This window comes from Labrus mixtus, chromosome 11 (genome assembly GCF_963584025.1).
Source record: "Labrus mixtus chromosome 11, fLabMix1.1, whole genome shotgun sequence".
NCBI lineage: Eukaryota > Metazoa > Chordata > Actinopteri > Labriformes > Labridae > Labrus > Labrus mixtus.
The window spans coordinates 7,962,318-7,981,401 of record NC_083622.1 but is presented as its reverse complement, the minus strand read 5'-3'; the positions used below and the strand labels follow the sequence as shown (position 1 = coordinate 7,981,401).

The 19,084-nt window shown below is 43.9% G+C and overlaps 1 protein-coding gene across 2 annotated transcripts in view; it reads left to right on the top strand.

Moving 5' to 3' along the window:
* The window catches only part of smarcc1a (SWI/SNF related, matrix associated, actin dependent regulator of chromatin, subfamily c, member 1a), a 29,213-nt gene continuing 10,129 nt past the window's right edge, over positions 1 to 19,084 (top strand). Inside the window, exons 1-22 of one of the 2 annotated variants that reach the window (XM_061049809.1) lie at positions 1 to 245; positions 3,508 to 3,627; positions 3,731 to 3,816; positions 4,092 to 4,173; positions 5,084 to 5,176; positions 5,285 to 5,354; positions 5,541 to 5,610; positions 6,587 to 6,662; positions 7,059 to 7,184; positions 8,076 to 8,170; positions 9,550 to 9,680; positions 10,385 to 10,435; positions 10,552 to 10,589; positions 10,732 to 10,853; positions 11,574 to 11,645; positions 11,778 to 11,891; positions 12,655 to 12,808; positions 12,939 to 13,049; positions 13,839 to 13,898; positions 14,927 to 15,185; positions 15,391 to 15,552; positions 18,195 to 18,250. In XM_061049809.1, coding sequence (XP_060905792.1) covers positions 54 to 245; positions 3,508 to 3,627; positions 3,731 to 3,816; positions 4,092 to 4,173; positions 5,084 to 5,176; positions 5,285 to 5,354; positions 5,541 to 5,610; positions 6,587 to 6,662; positions 7,059 to 7,184; positions 8,076 to 8,170; positions 9,550 to 9,680; positions 10,385 to 10,435; positions 10,552 to 10,589; positions 10,732 to 10,853; positions 11,574 to 11,645; positions 11,778 to 11,891; positions 12,655 to 12,808; positions 12,939 to 13,049; positions 13,839 to 13,898; positions 14,927 to 15,185; positions 15,391 to 15,552; positions 18,195 to 18,250 — 2,340 coding nt within the window. In that variant the 5' untranslated portion in view covers positions 1 to 53. Of the gene's footprint in view, positions 246 to 3,507; positions 3,628 to 3,730; positions 3,817 to 4,091; positions 4,174 to 5,083; positions 5,177 to 5,284; positions 5,355 to 5,540; positions 5,611 to 6,586; positions 6,663 to 7,058; positions 7,185 to 8,051; positions 8,171 to 9,549; positions 9,681 to 10,384; positions 10,436 to 10,551; positions 10,590 to 10,731; positions 10,854 to 11,573; positions 11,646 to 11,777; positions 11,892 to 12,654; positions 12,809 to 12,938; positions 13,050 to 13,838; positions 13,899 to 14,926; positions 15,186 to 15,390; positions 15,553 to 18,194; positions 18,251 to 19,084 lie in introns of both variants that reach the window. The other variant, XM_061049808.1, reaches the window with a different exon arrangement.

Below are 19,084 nucleotides of genomic sequence, written 5' to 3'. Positions count from 1 at the left end.
CATGGTGAGCGACGCCGCGGAGGAGAAAGACGACGCAGAGAACAGAACACACAATGGCGACGGCGGCGACAACGGCTGGCGGGACGGGATCAGGCGGACCGGCTACCGGCCCGACCGGCGGCGGCGGCGGCACCGCAGTCGGACGCAAGAAAGACGGCGGTCCTTCTACGAAATTCTGGGAGAGTTCAGAGACGGTGTCCCAGTTTGAGACGGTGCGGCAGTGGATCGGAAAGCACTACAAAAAGGTAAGCTAGCTGGTTTCTATAACGGCCCGCGTCTCCCCCTGGCACAATGGGGCGCTGCTATGCTAAGTAGCTAACTGATGCCAAACAAAATAACTCTACCTCTTATTTAAGGTGTTTACACGGGCCGATGGCGAACGACTGCGAGTTGTAAATGACTCTCATACAGAACATGATGTGTTAACAGGCTAATAAATACACTCGTGATTTGAGTGAAGCTGCTAATCGTGAAGCTAGCTCACTGTTAGCTCGCCGACTGAACACCCAGACTCCTTTAATAATAACAAACTGAGGTGTGAAATGTTTACAAACAAAGTGGTATGTGCACAATGTAGCTGCTTTAGTAACTCAGCTCGAATCAAAAACTTTTTTTAATTGATAAAAAGTCAAGTGTAGCGACCTTATCAGCACATAATCACACCACATTGTAGTCACGGGTTACCATGTATAGACTAACTAGAGGAGAGTATTTTTTTTTTTATTCCTGCATCTCAGGAGGAGGAAACTGCATTCAGATAATTGTGTGGATTTTGCAAAGTGCAGTCGTATTTAGTGGTGAAGTGTAAGCGGCGTTGAGTTTTGTCAACACAGCAGACTGTGTGCAGGCTCCACTAACTTATCTAAACAAAGAGCCAGCCTGCTGTCTCTGCATGCTCTCATTCCCACCCACTGACACGCATTAGCCTGTTATGATGCACACATTACAGAACAATTAAAAGGAATACACCTTGATTGTGACAGTTGAATGCTTGTTTTGGAGGGCAATTTTGGTTTTTAAGACACAGAAATAGACTCAAGGACTGAACATGCTCACCTCTCCTTCTGCTCAAATGCTGCCCCGGATGCTGCGCTTGAGTTTGTTTACATTCATTAATACATGTTGCTTTTCCCCTCGACTGGTATTACCCAGTGGTGTAGTGGTGCCTAAAGAAGTGACCTACTCCCTCCAAAGGTTTTTTTTTTTTTAATTGTACCGTCCAGAGGGTCATTCCTTCACCATGCTAGGCAAAATAATTGCAGCATATATTACTATATAGTGTCAAGATTTAAGGTTTTTACTTTTATTGACCCACGCATGGGGAAATTTAAGTTTTTACACTCTGTTAGTCATGAACACACACATGCAGAAACAGGATCCTATGGACATGCACTAATGGAGACATGTCAGAGTGACGGAGCGGCCCACAGCGGGCGCTCCTGAGCTGATGGTGGGGAGGGGGTTCGGTGCCTTGCTCAGGGGCACCTCGGCAGTGCTCAGGAGGTGATCTGGCACCTCTCCAGCTACCAGACCAACTTCCATATTTGGTCCGCACCGGGACTTGAACCGGCGACCCTCCGGTTCCCAACCCAAGTCCCTACAGACTGAGCTACTGCCGTCAATCAATTGATGGTGTGAATCAGAGGGGATTTAGAAGTAGGTATACCCCATGGAGACTGAAAAATTAGGTAGCGAGCTATACTCTATAAACCTGTGTATAACCTGCACTACAACACAGGTGTAACCATTGAAAGATAATTAACAAATAGTTAATAGTGCATCAAAATGATGTGAAAGCATAGCCAGTATACTCGGATATCCATCCAATATTCATGTGTGCACGCCAAGTGAGGAAGCATTGCTTGTTAACAAAAAATGTATTTATCACCATGAACTCAGACTTCTGCGACGTGTTATTGTGGATACTCATAACGTCATAACGACGACATTGAGGTTAATAGCCCAGCTCTTTGGGACTCATTTTAAAAAAGGCTTTTGAAAATCATGACATGAAGTGAACTTGTAAACAAATTTTCCTACATCTGAAGATCACGATTGTGAGATCAGGAGATCCTCTCAGATCTACAGTGATATGTTACATTAAGCTTTGTTTCACCTGCATCAAGAAAAGCAGCTTCTTTTTATATAATATTATCATTTGGCCCTTTTGCTTGTGTCTCCTTGACTTTGTCCTAGTTATAAATAGAGCAGGCCTTGCTGAGCCTCTTTCCCCATGTTGAGTTTTACTTGTCCTATTTATTTTCATACTCTGACCTTGAATCATGGTTGCTCCTTAAAAGCTCTGATCCAGAGCAGAAGTGGACATTCATTTGTAAATTTGTAAGGAAGTCATTCATGTGCAGATTTCCTCCGGTGGAAGAATAACTCTTCTACCTGCAGATATCTCTGGTGCTGAAATGTCATATGGGAAGATTCTTCAGGCCCCTGTCCTGTCAAGATGTGATGCCTTGTCTAAAAGTGCTACTATAGAGCAAAAAGCAATAGCAGAGGACAACATATTTATTGTGAAATAATGCCACCAGAACATATGCATTGTCAGAGTCTCTCCTGAGGTAAAACAACACATATAGTGCTATAATGACAATATTTCCCTTTATATCCTTGCTATGTGTAGTTCAACAGAATCACAATCTGAAATAAAGAGTGGAGAAGAACATACTGGAGAACAGGAAACATAATGCAGCAGGTTCATTAGAGCACGGAGATCGTAGCGGTCTCATGAATATACTCAGCACCGTGCAGCAGTCACAGCTCGCTCGGACTTGCTGCGGAAAAAACACTAGAGGTCTGGCAGGAGAAACTCCAAGTGAAGTCCAAGTGAAAAATATGGCTGTTTGCGTTCACACATGCAACTCCTCCTGCAAATATCCCAAGTTGTGTGCCAGTGTAAATGCCCTATTAGAAAGTTTGTCATGTGGAATAAATAAACATTATTTAAAATATTTAATTTAAGGACTGCTTTTAGGCCTTTGAAAGTTGATCATTTTTATTGTTATATCCATGACCAAGGCAGTGGGTTCAAATCCAACCTCGGCCCTTTGCTGCACGTCATCTCCCCCCCCCCCCCCCGCTTTCTCCTCCCAACATTTCCTGTCTCTCTTCAGCTGTTCTATCTAATAAAGACTAAAAGGCCCAAAAATCAAGTTTTATTAGCTGTTCCCTGGCCAATGATTTGCTCTTATTCCAAAGAAGACAGTTTTCTTACAAAGCAGTTTACATGTTTAATTAGAATTATTAACCCACTGACTTCCCTGACTGTTAATTCAGACTGTTTGATGCACAGAGCCGATTGTAAAGAGAGAAGCAGCAGTGAGTTATTCGGACAGTTAAAGGGTCTCTTTGGAGATATTCTAAGGAAATTAATCAACTGACAAAGTTGCATTTGTGACACGTTAAGAAGCTTCAGATTTGTGTGTGTGTTTGTGTACCAGTTTCATTGGTGTGTGTGTGTGTTAATGAATGTTGTTTATCTCTGTCTGCTCCCAGTATGTCCAGAACGACTCCCCCTCCTGTAAATCCTTGGCGGGTCTGGTGGTTCAGCTGCTGCAGTTCCAGGAGGACGCATTCGGACGCAGGGTTAACAATCCTGCTCTCACCAAGCTACCTGTAAGCGAACCATTACACGTCACATTTTTTTATGCCTTTGAGCCGTCTTGGTTGAAGAAGTTTTCCTGCCAGCGTCTCCTCATGCTTCCTTTTCTATCCTCAGACCAAATGTTTCCTGGATTTCAAGGCAGCTGGGTCCCTCTGTCACATCCTGGGCTCGGTCTACAAGTTTAAGAGCGAGCAAGGATGGTGAGTCAACTTGTCCCCCTCTTTTTTTTTATTTCTCATAAAAACTCTGCAATTGATGCATTTGCTCAAAAACACTTTAAAAAAGTTTTGTAGTTAAATCTGAATTATATTTTTTGTCCTGTTTTTGATTCAAATGGAAGTTTTCTACTGTTCAGACTCTGCCTTCACCTCATAAATTAAACTCTGTAGCAGTAGTTAGTATGTTTTGATTGCGTCAGACTTTTGCAACCACATCTCAACGAATGACTCTCTATTTTTTTTTTATCTTCTCCCAGGCGTAGATTTGACCTGCAGAACCCTTCCCGCATGGACAGAAACGTGGAAATGTTCCTGAATGTGGAGAAGAACTTGGTCCAGGTACAACCGACAATTTTTTAATACACAATTACTAGTTTGTAAACAACTTTAAATCCTGAATGAGGAGCTTTTCTTGATACAATTAAGGGGAATACAATCGATCACTTTTACTTAAACAGTCCTTAACTTACAGAAAGGTCTTAATAACAGGTTCTAAACTCATCATAACATTTTAACATCCCTCACACCCTGCCGCCTGGTTATCAAGAAGAGAATTGTACCCTGGAGTTAAAGGAATCTGACATTAATCTGCTGTTCCTGATCATGGCACTGATCTTTGTTGTGACATCTATGTAGTTTAAAGGAGCAATCAGTAAGATGTGTAGAGAGTGAAATGATAAAGTGACCATGGGACCAGTTATCAGGTCAAACCAACAGGTGTTGCAGAGATGGAAGCGGGCAAGAGAAGTGGTTCAGATAGAAGTGATTGTACCCGACCTAAAAAGCCTCTGCATGTTTCTAATAAGCTCCACGAGCAGAAACGTGCTCAAACTAGGATCAATATTGGAGATGCTTTTGAAAAATGGAGAGAGGTTAGAACGCAGAAAGGTTTACAGACCGATGCAGAGCTGGATAAACACTGAAGCTTCAGTGTCCACCACATGGCAACCTGCATGAGCATCGACTCTAGAGAGGAGGGGGCGGGGGGAGACAGCGCTCTATGATGTTCAGAATTTGGACTGCAGTACCAATTTTAAACACTAGGTGTTACATATTGCTCCTTCAACTAAACTAACACAAATGTCCGATTCTATATTGGTATCTGTCATTTTTAAGACCAAATTGTTCCTCCCTGTTGGGATCAATAATAGCTTTGCTCACTAATTGATGGATTGATGAGCACCGATTGTCTCCAGATTTCCTTTTCTTTTGTTGTTTTTTGTAATTGTAATTTTATTTTTCTCCCCAGAACAACTGCTTGACTCGGCCCACAGTGTTCCTGTCGCCTGACATCGAGCAGAAACAAGCCAGTAAGCTCAAAGACATCATCAAAAGGCACCAGGTGAGCTTCCCCTTCCCGCATCAAACCGGCCGCTGAGAGAAAAAAACCCTGTTGTGTCTTAATCTTGTTGTTGGTTATCACTCATTTCTTCCTCTTTGTTCTCTTCAGGGCTCCATCACTGACGATAAGTCTAAAGCCACCCACCACATCTACCCCTCTCCATCCCAACAAGAAGAAGGTAGAGTGTCACAGACTTTATCCTGCAGACAAGCCGACAGGAAACTGGCATTTTCTGTCACACTGAATATTTTTCATGTTTGAATTATATAATCCTGAAACGTTTTTTTATTTTATTTTTTTTTGTAGTTTATTTGTGCAGGAAGTTAATTAATTTGTCTGCGCTGCTGGTTTGTGTTTGTTGCAGACGAGTGGCTTCGTCCGGTCATGAGGAAAGACAAGCAGGTGTTGGTGCACTGGGGTCTCTCTCCAGACAGGTGAGCAGAGAGGAAACACACCAACAGAGTCCTTTAACACTCAACGTATATAAGTAGAGGGAAACCTCTGTGCTTCAGCCGCTCCACAAATGGTGAAGGACCTTAGACGTTCAAAATATAAATCAGTCGACTCCTTCTCTCAGGCAGATTCCAAAGAAAGTACTGGAGAACACAAACAATTTATGCATATGTATTTAGGTACACTGGTATATGGGAGGCTGGTTTCTTGTTTGGTAGTGGCCGAAAGGAAACATTGGGGGGGAGAAAAATCATTCTTCAAAAGGGCCACGGGTCAGAGCAGAGCCTGGGGCCGCTATGTGGAGGACGGTGTCTTCTGGTTATGTGATGCCACTTCAACCACTGAGGGCCTACTCGCACTAGGCGATCCTTACCACGCCTAAGCACGCTTCACTAGTGTGATTGCGCTGTTCCCTGCTCAAACACGGTACATTCCCTCTGTTTGGAAGAGATGTGCTTCAGTACGGTAAAGATCAGGCCTGAGCAAAAGCACGGGTACACAACATGGGCATGGCGTATAATTGATCCCAGCCTCCATTATCGATTTAGATTTCTAAAAGTCAGTACTGTGTGTTCGCTGATGTGCAGGCGTGGACGTGACTGCGCGTCCCCCTTTTTTTTTTCTCGAGCCCGCCTTTCTTGTAAACTGATCACGCTTCATGATGACTTAAAGCCATGCATGTTGTATTACGACGTTATGTACAAGAGGTAACAGTGCTCAGGCCCGGTTAGTCCTGATCAGTGTGAGTGCAGGCCAACAACGATTTGGGAGGGGGGATAATCGTGCTTCAGCATGGTACTGGGAGAACGTGTCATGGTGTGAGTGCGCCCTGAATCTTTTCATAAATTTAAGTGTTTTTATTTTTTTTGGTTCAAATGTTAGTATGAAAGACGGCACATCGGTTCACCAGTGTCCTTCCCTCTGACTCTCAGCTGTATTTCCTTTTTATCCCTTTAGCTATGATACCTGGGTGTCAGCGAGCGAGGTGGACGGGGATGTGGAGGACCCGCCCACCAATGACAGACCGTGGAAGGTGAGCAACGAGGATTATCAGCAGAGAAGAAAAAATGCTCAGTGTCTGTCTGACTTTTAACCCAACCTGTACTATGATAATGAAATAAGATAAAAGGATGCTGCTTTCACTCCCAGCAGCACTCAACAGATTTTAAGGAGATGTTGTGATAGAAGAGTACAGTTTATCTACCCTACCATTACCAGTGTATCTCCCCCCCCCCCCCCCCATGAAGGTCAAGTTAATAAAGCAATAAAGATTTTTTTGGGGGCTTTTTGTGCCTTTATTGTAGAGATAGGATAGTGGATAGAGTCGGAAAGAAGTCATTTAAGGATACCTTTTCTGATGGGTCAAAACGTTAAATATTTGACTGCTGTTTCTAAAGTCTGCCTCCGTCTTTGTCCCTCTACTCCTCAGGTCCACGCTAAGTGGGTGTTAGACACCGACGCCTTCAATGAGTGGATGAATGAAGAAGACTACGAAGTGGACGAAAACAAGAAGCCAGTCAGCTTCCGCCAGAGGATCTTCCCCAAGGAGGAGGAGGTAAGTTTACCGTGCTGCGTGTGTTTTGCTGTTCAGAGGTTTTTCTGGCCCTGGATTGATCCGTCCTTGTTGTCATTGTTTTAATCCCAGAAACTTCTTTCCTGTTGGTTTCTAACATAATTATAATCTCTAAGATAAACCCACAGTAGACATTGACTGTTCATCACTGATAGAAACGTAACGCTGCTAAGATAAGTGTGAGCGTTTCCTCTGAAGTGTTGTTCCTGCCAGTTTGTTTTGGTGCTTGTGTCTGTCGTCCTCCGTCTGTCTTTGCGCATCCTTTCCAAACTTTTCCTCACTCTTTGTCTTCACTTGATTTATTTCAGGGTTCCTGTCTATGTTTGAAAAAAAAGATTTGCGCAGTTTGAATGAACAAATCCCTCTGCACGCCTGAATGTGTGACAAGTGATCGGAGGAAGGTTAAACTGAAAAACGACGAGAGAGGCTCCCACACACTGCCTCGCTCTGTGCTAACGTATTAGCATAAAGCAACGTTTCAGTCTGTCAGTATGAAGCGAGACGCTGTGCGGGAGACTTTCTCGTTGTCTTTCAACTTTACAGGAAGCCTCAAATATTTAAGAACATGAGCAACGCGCTGCCAGTGATTTTTACAAAAATCGATGCCAAAGGTTCTATATGAAATAAATAAATTTAAAAAACGTCTTTTAGTTTGGACAGTATGCAGGAACCCTGGTCGTCTCCTCCACCACCACGGCATCCCCCCTCACCCCCTTCCCTGTTTGAGTCCCTCCCCCGCCCCCTGCTTCCCCTCCTTGTGTGTGCAACCGTTCCATCCTCTCATTCTGCTGCTCTTTCTCTCATCCTCCATCCCTCGCTCCCCGCGCTACATGGGGTTTGTCTGATCAGTCTTCCCGTACACCCGATCGAAAGGAGCGCAAGGCCAACTCCGCCGGCAAGAAGAGGAGGCGCTCGCCCTCGCCGCCCAGCACTCCCGCCGAATCCCGCAAGAAGGGAGGAAAGAAGGGGTGAGGAGGACACTGATGTTGTTATTTCATATGAATCATGGTGTCATAAAAAGACAGTTCTTGTTTACAGATGTTACTCAAATGTTAAAGTGCAAATGTTGGAGACGATTTCAATACAGAAAATTACAGAAGTTGCTCTTTTGAGATGTCACACATGATTTGTCTGGCTGCACACTAGACGATTTTGGGTCTGATTAGGTCTCTTCAACCATAGGTCCGAATTGCAACGGATTATTATTCCAAATCGTCCTCGAGTACCGTTTATAGCGTCACTACAACTATTTTACAGCTCATGTTTGAGTCGGAGCCGCAAACGTAAATATCAAACCTGGGTGAAATTTACCATTCCAGGTCACACTGCCTCCGATAGACTACTCAGCAGCCAATGAGAGCGAGCAGACCAGGCAGCGCCTCCAACTGGATGATGCATACTCTGACACCTCACTCTTAGCTCGCGCTGCAATTTGTATAGAGCTGCGCATAATCCGTCTCCTCAGCCAAGATATTATCTGTATTGGTTTTCTCGTTTTCTGTTTTTCACCTTGAGTTTCTGTGAGATCTCGTGTCTGTGAAATGGTTACTCAGCAGGCTTGCGTGGTCTCCCAGTCCGGCAGAGTCGTCTCATGTGTGCGTTCAGAGGATTTACTGTTTAAAATGGAAACTGTCCTCATGTCTGTTTTAAAAGCGCTTAAGATTTGAAAACTGTGTGGAGTGTAGCCAGCTTAACATTGTCAAAATTGTATACAATCTCTGTTATTTTAATGATCAATCATTTGGAAAGTAGCTTAGAAGCTTCAAAAATCTACGTCTTCGGTCTTATTTTTTTACGATAAGCTGCTGCAAGTGAAAGAGAGACAGCGCCGTCTAAAGTGAACGAAAACGTCTGCAACATTTCAGACTGAGTCTTTGCTAATGTGATTGTGCAATCTGGACAGCATGCAGGAGTTTGTCTGCATTTCTTTGTATACTTAAAAACAATAATTTGGGGGGATAGAAACAAGCAATAAATATTGTAGGGATGCATCGGATCAACATCGGTATCGACCCATGTCGGCCCTTCTGACAGACATCACGTCGGCTTATAATGTGACATGAACCGATGTTGGTAGCCGTTGTTTATTTGTTGTGCCAAATCAGTTCAAAGCTGGCAACTACTTCATCTAACTACGGAGTCAAACAAACATCAGAATTGGCAATTGGCTAAGTTTTTATTTCAGACATCGGTATCGGCCATGATTGTCCTAATCGATGCATCTTAGGGTAAATATAAATATAATAAATAGTTCAGTGAAATCCTGTCAAAGTTTATATATCTGTAATTGTGACAGAAGATGTTGTGACCTTTCTTCACTGACTCTTCTCTCTCTAATCGCTGTCAGGAACCCGGGGCCTCACTGGAAGCGACGGGGCCACCGAGGCGAGGAGGAGGACACGGAGGAGGACATGACCAAGGATATGGACGACTCCTCAGCTGGAGCCAGCATGGAGGAGGGCAGCATGTCCAAAAATGGTAGGAGAAGAATAAGGGCTCAGCTTGACACTGTCCTCTGATCAAATACTTTTTAATAGTGCATCCCAAGCCAAGATAATCAAAGATTAGAAATTACTCGCTCATACAGTCGGAGCGTTCTGTGTCCTAACGTGCAGAACGACACACTGTGTGTGTGTGTGTGTGTGTGTGTGTGTGTGTGTGTGTGTGTGTGTGTGTGTGTGTGTGTGTGAATGTTTAGAGACGCATTCTTAAAAATGGAGAGATGTGAAATAATTGAATATCTGAGGCAGGTCTGAGAGTCTACATCCTGTGTAGTGACACTTGTTTTGTTTGACAAAGACGACCTCAAACTAACGAGAGCACAAGGTCCAGGGTGAGAATCTATCGGGGGTAGGATCCCTAATCCCTAAGAACGTCCTCCTACAGACGCATTTACCATAGTCCATTTGGAAAAAGCAAGAAACAGCCTGAGGTTGAATTTCTTAAAGGGCTTCACATGAAGGGAAATTTTATCCTCCTTTTTTAAAGCAAACACAATCCTAACTAAAGACGCTCTTTTTAGACCAGGTCCACTTTTGCAAAACTCACTCTAACTCCTCAGCACTCTCTATCTTAGTGTCCTCTTCTGCAAACCAGAGTGCTGGTTCATGCCTGAATTAAAACCCTCTTTGAGTTGTATTTCCTCGCTCAGCCCTCCACTTCTCTTTTCTCTTCTCTTCCAGCGAAGAAAGACGAGAGTACTCCGGTGAAAGGCGGGAATGTGGCTGACCTGGGTATGTGTCTCTGACCAAAGTGACGCGCTGAGTTGTGCACGAATCACTCAAATCAATCGAGACGTATACAGTTTGTGTTTGCATTTGTCATTGAGGTCTGTCTTTATGTTTTCCAGATGACATGGAGGATGACTCTGTGCTGTCGGGAGGAAAGGTAAGACATGACTCAGTCTTCCTCTGTCTTCAAGGCTGTAGGTGTGAGTGAGGCAGCTGTCCGTTGTTAAATGTAATTACCGTGGTTGAGACATGCGGTCTTCATCATGCTGACCGGTGTGTCTCTGCGCTCCTCTCTGCAGGATGATGAGGAGCAGGGCAAAGCTGAAGTCAACCGCCTGATCGACGCCAGCGAGGACAACGTGACCGAACAGACTCATCACATCATCATCCCCAGCTACGGCGCCTGGTTTGACTACAACTGGTGAGCGCTTAGAGAGGACGAGGAGCTGGTTACTGGTTTTGCTTTGCAGCGAGTACTTTGACGCCTTTAAGGCAGTAAAAACATTTAATGGTGCTGAGTGTAGTGTGGTTGTCACAGTACCAGAATGTAAAACTTCAATATGATACTGGTTAAAATCAAACTACTGGGAAATCCGCTGTATAAGACGCACTTTTAATACCAGTCTTATACACCAGTGTGACCAATATACAGGTATAAAAAGCTGACAAACACACCTTCATTACCACCTGACACGATTAAAAATTCATCCCCATTCTTTGTGTTTTGCACGCTGTGCTGGGAAACATAATGACACAGACCAGGCGGGCTGATCCACTTTTTAACATCTTTTCTTCCTCATTAGATCATGATCATGCATTTAAAGAGAACATTGGTATATCGTTCCTGAAATAGAGCAACGGGAAGGTTGCGGCTGGCGTTCTTTTAGAAAGAGGCTTTTTCCTTCTAATATCAGCAATGACGTGAAAAAAGAGACGATCGGTGGTGGTCTTGATCGGTCTTAAAATTTGGATTCCGCCCAGTCTGACATCGAGACAAGGCAGAGTAAAAATGCTTTGGATTCTGAGAAGAGACCTTTAAAAAGTTGTCTCGAGACCAAGACCGTTTTAGAGTACGACGACACTTTGAATTGGTTCAACTTTCTGCATCTCAAACGATAAATTATTTCTTTTTTTATTTTAGCATCCATGAGATCGAGAGACGAGCTCTGCCCGAGTTCTTCAACGGAAAAAACAAGTCCAAAACTCCAGAGATGTGAGTAAACACACACACACACATGCAGTCAGCATGTTCAAACCCACCAGACTCACTTTGCAGGTGCAGTTCTTAAGTGTTTGGTTGCAGACCTGCAGTGACATGTTTGTGTGATGCTGACGACTTCTACAGATTCCTGGCCTACCGTAACTTCATGATCGACACGTATCGACTGAACCCTCAGGAGTACCTCACCTCCACTTCCTGTCGCAGGAACCTGACCGGGGACGTCTGTGCCATCATGAGGTGAGCAAAGTCTCCGGGAGCTTCTTAGAACAAATTATTTAAGTGTATTTGTTTACAAGCACATCGTCGAATTCCTTCCCTGTTCCAGCGTTTGCAGCAGCAGGCGACCATTTTTAATATTTATATTGAGTAAAATTATTTTTGCGATAATTATCGTTACCGTTTTATCGCCCAGGCCTAATTGATGCTACGAGGAAGATGTGTGGAATGTAACTGTTAGAAGTTATATTTTGAGCAAAAAGTTGATGTGCAATACGTTAATTAATAAAAGGGTATGTTGGGGCGCTGGTTGTGCAGTGGTGCATAAAAAAAAGTGTATGTTAACATTAACATCTTTTGTGATGCAAATATGACATCAAGTCGGGCACCTAATAATTTTCCGGGTTGTGCAGGTTCATGTGAATTTTACAACTCAGAAACTCTTATTTCAGATTTGCCAGACACATGAATGCACCATTAGTAACACATTTATTAAACACCATGCTGAAAATGTTTCCACTGATCTGGATCGTACGGGGCTTGAATCGTAGAGGGTGATCCCAACAGATCAACTGTGATCCATTGTTGGTCAAACCAGCCATCGTTTTTCATACATCAGTGATCTAATTATCTTAATCATCACGGGTCTTTGGACTGCGGGGGAAACATACAGACAACAACAGGCTGAAATAACCTTGACTTGAAGTTCCTGGCGCTAAACGCTCCTGATTCTTTTTGGAGTAACTTGTTGGAGAATTAATGTTTCGTTCCCGTCTTCCTCCAGGGTTCATGCGTTCCTGGAGCAGTGGGGTTTGGTGAACTACCAGGTGGACCACGAGAGTCGCCCATTGCCCATGGGCCCCCCACCCACTCCTCATTTCACAGTGCTGGCTGACACACCATCCGGCCTCATGCCCCTGAACCACAGACCCCCACCGGTAAGATTTACTAAACTGACACTAAAGAGCAAGTGATGGAAGGACGGAGGAAACGTACAGCTGCACCGCTATGTAGCATCCTGTAGCTGCATGTTCAGCATTGATCAAGTTCTGTGTTTCATCCCTCTAGATCCCCCCTCAACAGCAGATGGCTAACTTCATAGACAAAGGCAAAGACAAGTCCATCGACCTGCAGAACTTCGGGCTTCGCGCGGACCTCTACAGCAAGAAAAACCCCAAGGTCAGTGCACAGCTCATGTAACATCCTGCACACGAGCACCAATGAAATGTTTACATTCTGTGACTTCTGTAGGTGAAAACATTACGTTTATTCGAGTACATAAAGAAAGGGGATGACAATGAATACTAGCGATGCACCTGTTGAACATCGCTCTCGGAGGATATCGGCCATGTTGACAAACCTCGGCCTTCTGGCAGATAATGTAGCATGCCCTCATGTCAGTAGCTGATGTGAATCCATTCCGTCGCATCGATGTGATTCCTGCGAGCTTGTCTACCTGACAGCTGAGTCGGAGGAGAAGCAGAAGTCGCCTTTTGGACAAACTTGTGTTGTCCGTCTTCGGAGTCTTACACCGTCTCTGAGAAAGATCAGCGACATGCAGTTTGTACGACATGACCCAGGGACATGTTAAGAGGAGGGATCATCAAATCAAACACTAAATGACAAAGTAAACAAGAGAAAACGACTCGTCTGATATTCTTCTGTAGAAATACTTCAGAATAAGAAGAGAAACTCAAAACTATACACAAGTAAAAATTAAAACATTTTGAGATTTTAAGGAGGAGAGGATAGTCAGGTTATCGATGGTCTTTCCACTAAAGAACCACGGCCTTTAAAATGAGACAAAGTTTCCAAAATGGAAAACAGGCATTTCCTATAGATCCACTTTTCTTCTCTTTCACTGGAAGCTGCTGACCAAAAGTTTGAGAAAATACAAACTGCTGTTAAACTCTCCTGTAATAGTATCACCTCTTTCATCTGACTGTTCATATTTTTATCGTCCTACAGGGGAAACCATCAAACTCCACCAGGGACTGGACCGAGCAGGAGACTCTGCTGCTGCTGGAGGTGAGTGCCAAGAGGACCTGAAAGAGGACTTCTCACATTAGTTCAAATACCTCGTACCGTCTTTTTGGCCAAATCAGTTCTTACGTCTAGTGCAGTAGGCAGTTTAAGTTTGGTCTCTCTTCCTTCAGCCAGCTTTCATGAACACTAAAGGAAACCTCCCATTAACACCTCGACATCATCGCTGTATTGAGCGTGCAGCAATGTTGGCTGGTGATCAACAGTAAATGACATCATGGATTTAAGTTGTTAAATATAATTAATCCTTTTTTTGCACCACGTCTCATATATTTGTGTACACACAGACGATTGAGCTTGTCATCATCAAAAGGAAAAGACTCGCTTTACTCTGTGAAACATCTTTTACTCTTTCTTAAAACAGCTCAAAATTTTCTGTGAAAATGCAACCAATCCGAGCGTTTCTGTGTTCACGCTGGTCGCACTTCTTTGTAATGAATGACCGCATTCAAATGTCAGTTCCTGCCTGCAAAGCTTTGCACTGCAATGCACGCTGGTATACATTGTTTAACTATTGTTGATTGGCTGTAAGCTTGTTTTAAAAATGCACTTTGGGAAACAATGGGTCCACCTTGCAGGTTATAATAATTCCCAAACTTTTTATACCAGAAAGCCATGAGTTATTTTCAGACTGCTTTCAGAATATACTGTACGTTAATATGGTGGCTTGAAACGACAATCTGAAAAGGACTAAGAAGTGTGCGTTCCCCTTTTTGTCCCCTGCTCTCCTTCTTTTAATTATTTCTCTGCCCGTCTCTTTTTGTCCATTTTTCTCCATCCTTTGTACCTTCATGTAAAGATTACTTTCCTCTCTTCTGCCCTCCTACTCTTTAATTATCCTCTGATCCACAGTACACATCTCTCCCTTCTCTCCAGCCTCCGCCTTACGACCCTTTTATCTCCTCTCCTTTCTTCCCACTCCTCGGTTGCTTTTCTGATCCTGCACACCTCTGTGAATATTAAACAACGGTAAGATAATGTGTCTTAACAGTCTCCTCTTTCCTCTCTCTCAGGCCCTGGAGATGTTCAAAGATGACTGGAACAAAGTGTCCGAGCACATCGGTTCTCGCACACAGGACGAGTGTATCCTCCACTTCCTGCGGCTGCCCATCGAGGATCCCTACCTGGAGAGCACCGAGGCCTCCCTGGGTCCTCTGGCCTACCAGCCCATACCCTTCAGCCAGTCTGGAAACCCCGTCATGAGCACGGTGGCCTTCCTGGCCTCTGTGGTCGACCCCAGAGTGGCGTCTGCTGCTGCAAGGGCAGCTCTAGGTGAGAACCAGTGAAACTGCAGCATCGCTTATTTAAGAGCTGCAGGAGAGCAAACTCCACATGTGGAAAACACATGGTACTTAAAGAGCGGCACAGAAACTGAATGTTGTAGAAATCATCACAGGAAGACACAAACTAACATCCCAGATTTTAAAGTGGTTTAAAAAATGTCAAAGAATAAACATCCTCCGCCGTCTCTCTGCAGAGGAGTTCTCCCGCGTGCGCGAGGAGGTGCCGGCTGAGCTGGTGGAGGCTCATGTGAAGAAGGTGCAGGAGGCGGCCAGGAGCACAGGGAAGGTGGACCCCGCCTTCGGCCTGGAGAGCAGCGGCATTGCTGGCACCGCCCCCGAAGAGCCAGAAAAGACCGGTGAGTGAGCTGGTAATGATCTCTCAATCGAAACAGGAAAACTCATTTTTGAAAATGTAAGACTGAAAGCCTTTCAAACCTGTAGAACTCATTGATGTCCTCTTGGTGTTCTTGTGTGTCATGACTTCAGTGACCACTGGAGGGCAGCAGATAGAAGCAGTTTAACTTTAGCTGTTAGGCAGAGAGAGGCATACATGAGGCTGAACACCAACTGAGGTTTAGTCATGCTTTAATGATTTCCTTGGGGAAATCTCTTCACTGCATTTGAAACATCCTTTACATGAGGAGTAGTGGGCAGCCAATGGGAGGCCAGCGGGCAGAGCTCGGCGACAACCTGCAGTTTGACGTCAGTGAATGAGAATCGACCACAAATACATGCTTTTGTAGAACTTACCCAAATAAATCATTAACTTATCGTAAACTCTTAATATTAATTTCCCAATATTTAGATAATCAGTCCCTTTGTGATGTTTGTGCCTTCAGTATCTCAGAAGATTCTTGAAAATTGTAAAAGTCGTTTTTAATAATTAATATTTTATTGATTTTTATAACAACATTATAATGGCAAACAAATATAAAAACAAACAGATTAAAAGGGAGCAACAAAACAGGAAACATAATAGACAATAAATGGATGACAGAAATTAGATACAACGATGCAGAAAGTATCAACAGTGCATCACCAGAAGGAGGGCATATGACATGTGCTTGCAAACAAACAAAAGTCAATCAACACCCTGGCAGTGATGTGTTGCGTTCCCCTGATATAAACTGGCTAAAATTGTCCCATTGCTCCTTAGAAATGTAATTTTTCCAGTTCAGCTTTCCAAGCATATTTTCACAAGCAGCTATTGTCATCATTTCTTCTCTGCACATTTTCAGTGCCAGAGTTCTTGATTCTTTCCAAAATCTAAGAATTAGCCGAGCACATGTTGTTAAGCCAGTTGTTAATACTTTAAATTAGTATTTGCTTAAATAGGGTAATACACCTTTATCCCCCAACAGACACAGCTGAGGTGATCTGAGAAGTTGGCATGTAAAAGTTGTTTTTAAAAAGTTGCACGTACTACACACCACATCACCTCCTCAACATGTCAGTGCTGCGCTTATATAAGTTTGGGTGTCAGTGACCTTTGTCGAGAGTGTTTTGTTGGTGTCCTGCAGCAGTGAGTTTAAATGCTCCTTACTGAGGAGGGACAATCATGGACGTGTTTCTTTGTAGTACCGTGCCATAGCCTCTGTAGATGGGGCACGGTATGCCCGCTAGGCCATCAGCGCCCCCCAAGGTGTCAGTTTTGGACTGCAAACATACTGAAATATGAAGTCAGGATTTTGTAATCCAATCTTTTCGGCCATTGAACGCTAAGATGTAAATAAACGTAATTCTTTTGGTTTTTAATAAAACCAGATATTTCCAGATGTCGTCCTGAGCCTTGGTGAAAACAATAGACTGAATATGAAGATGGACTGAGAGTCCACACACACACACACACACACACACACAGAAAACCAGAACACTTTCCATGCTGACCGTCCAGACCTCCCTCAATAGAAAACTGAAAACTACATTTCTACATTAGAATCTGTAAATAGAGATTATGCCAGCAGTTTGAAGAGACATACACAAATACTTCTGTGTGTGTGTGTGTGTGTGGGTGTACAGCCGTGGTAACTAGTGGATTAAAACAACAGTGGCAGATGGGGCAAGGGAGTGGGAGGAGGGGGAGCAGGAAACTGGGTCATCTCACTCTATCATATGCTGATCTCTTTCTCTCTTTGCTTTCTTGAAATGCTACTCGCTCTCTTCACTTTTGCTCACTTCTTCCTCTCTCTTTCTCTCACACACTCGCTCACTTACTCTCTCACTCATTCGCTCTCTCTTTCTCTTTCTCTCACACACTCGCTCACTTACTCACTCTCACTTAATCGCTCTCACTCACTCACTCATTCACTCGCTCACTCACTCACTCTCTCTCTATCTCTCTCACTTACTCTCACTTAATCGCTCGCTCTGTCTCACTCACACACACACACACCCTCTCCCACTTAAAGCCCATAATTTGTCACACCTGAATCCGAGCCCTCTGGAGCCACATTTGCCATCTATAAGGTTAAATGTGTTACGGCCTGAAGCACTCGACCGACACACACCCATCACACAAATCAATATTCAAACTCTTAACACACACTCAAGTGCACACGTGACACGGTTTAACACTCAGTCATCCACGTGGGTGTGTGTGTTCATTCGGTTTCACTCTTCACACTCTCTCCCCTCTGGGCCTCTTCACTTAAAATGCTTTTGACCTTAATTTGGCGTCCTCACTTTTCCCCCTCAAACACTTTTTTATGATGAGAATCTCTTTGTGCGTTAAATATCAAACAGGATGGTGTGTCACTGCTGCCTTGTGTTGTTACAGTTTGTGTCCCGAGTGTCGGAGTGGTTTTCTGTAATTTCTGCTTATGCATGCATGAGTGCGATCTCAAACGGTTTCTTGCTTCTGTTCTTTGATTTTGGGCGGCATTAACAATTCATAAGGGACGAAACAATTACAGAAGAGATGTAGGCTGCAGCGTTTCTTCTGTTAGCGTCTTGATCAGTTTAAGTTTGTTACATCATGATCATTTGTTTTAACACACAGAAACTCCCGAGGCGGAGAAGATGGACACAGACTCGGACTCCCAACAGGCCGATAAGGTGAGACCACCTTTTCCCTCTTTTGACATTAATCCAACATGCAACATGAAGCAAACCTTAAAGATCACATATTCTCCTCCTTTTCAACCAGTTTAAATACGTCTCAGAGCTCCTCAAAACATGTCAAGCAGGGGCTTTCAGTACACAATGAATGCATAGTTTTCATACATGTCAGGTTGTAAGCACTGGAAGGTGGTCTCAGCATTTCATACTGATGGATTGGACACGCCTTTGCAGAGGAAGCAGCCCTCTGTTTAGATGAAAAAAGTTTTTTAAAAGTGCATTTTATACAGTGAGTTTTACAGTAAATACTCCACGGTGACGCCTTTTATTGTATTTGTCTGACTCATTAAACGCAGCTGTGCAGGAGGAGCAACAAGGCGGAATGTAAACTCTTCAAACCAAGTGTCAAAACACAAACTTCTGGGGGAAGAATTTGTTGATGTGTAATAATAGAGAATCTTAGGTCGCACTCACACAAGGCCCAGTTTCCCCAAACCGTGCTGAAGCAGATTAGCCCCCGCCCAACCCGTTCCCCCGCTGGCCTACACTCACTGCTCCAGGCCCAACCGGGTCTGAACACGGTTAGTCTGCACATACGACGTCATACATGTAGGGTTGACGGAGCGACTCTGGGACTTTTTTCTCCAAGTGCGGAAATATAATATTTACAGGTTGCATAATTCTGTTGAAATCCATTTACACTTTTTTGAGCTTCAATGTCCGAATCTCTGAAATGTACATCATGCAAGAGGGACGTTAAAAAACAAACACAATGCTCAGTTTTCACCTTGACATGTTGTGTTCCTGTGCTCGTGCATGCAGGTTCCAGGG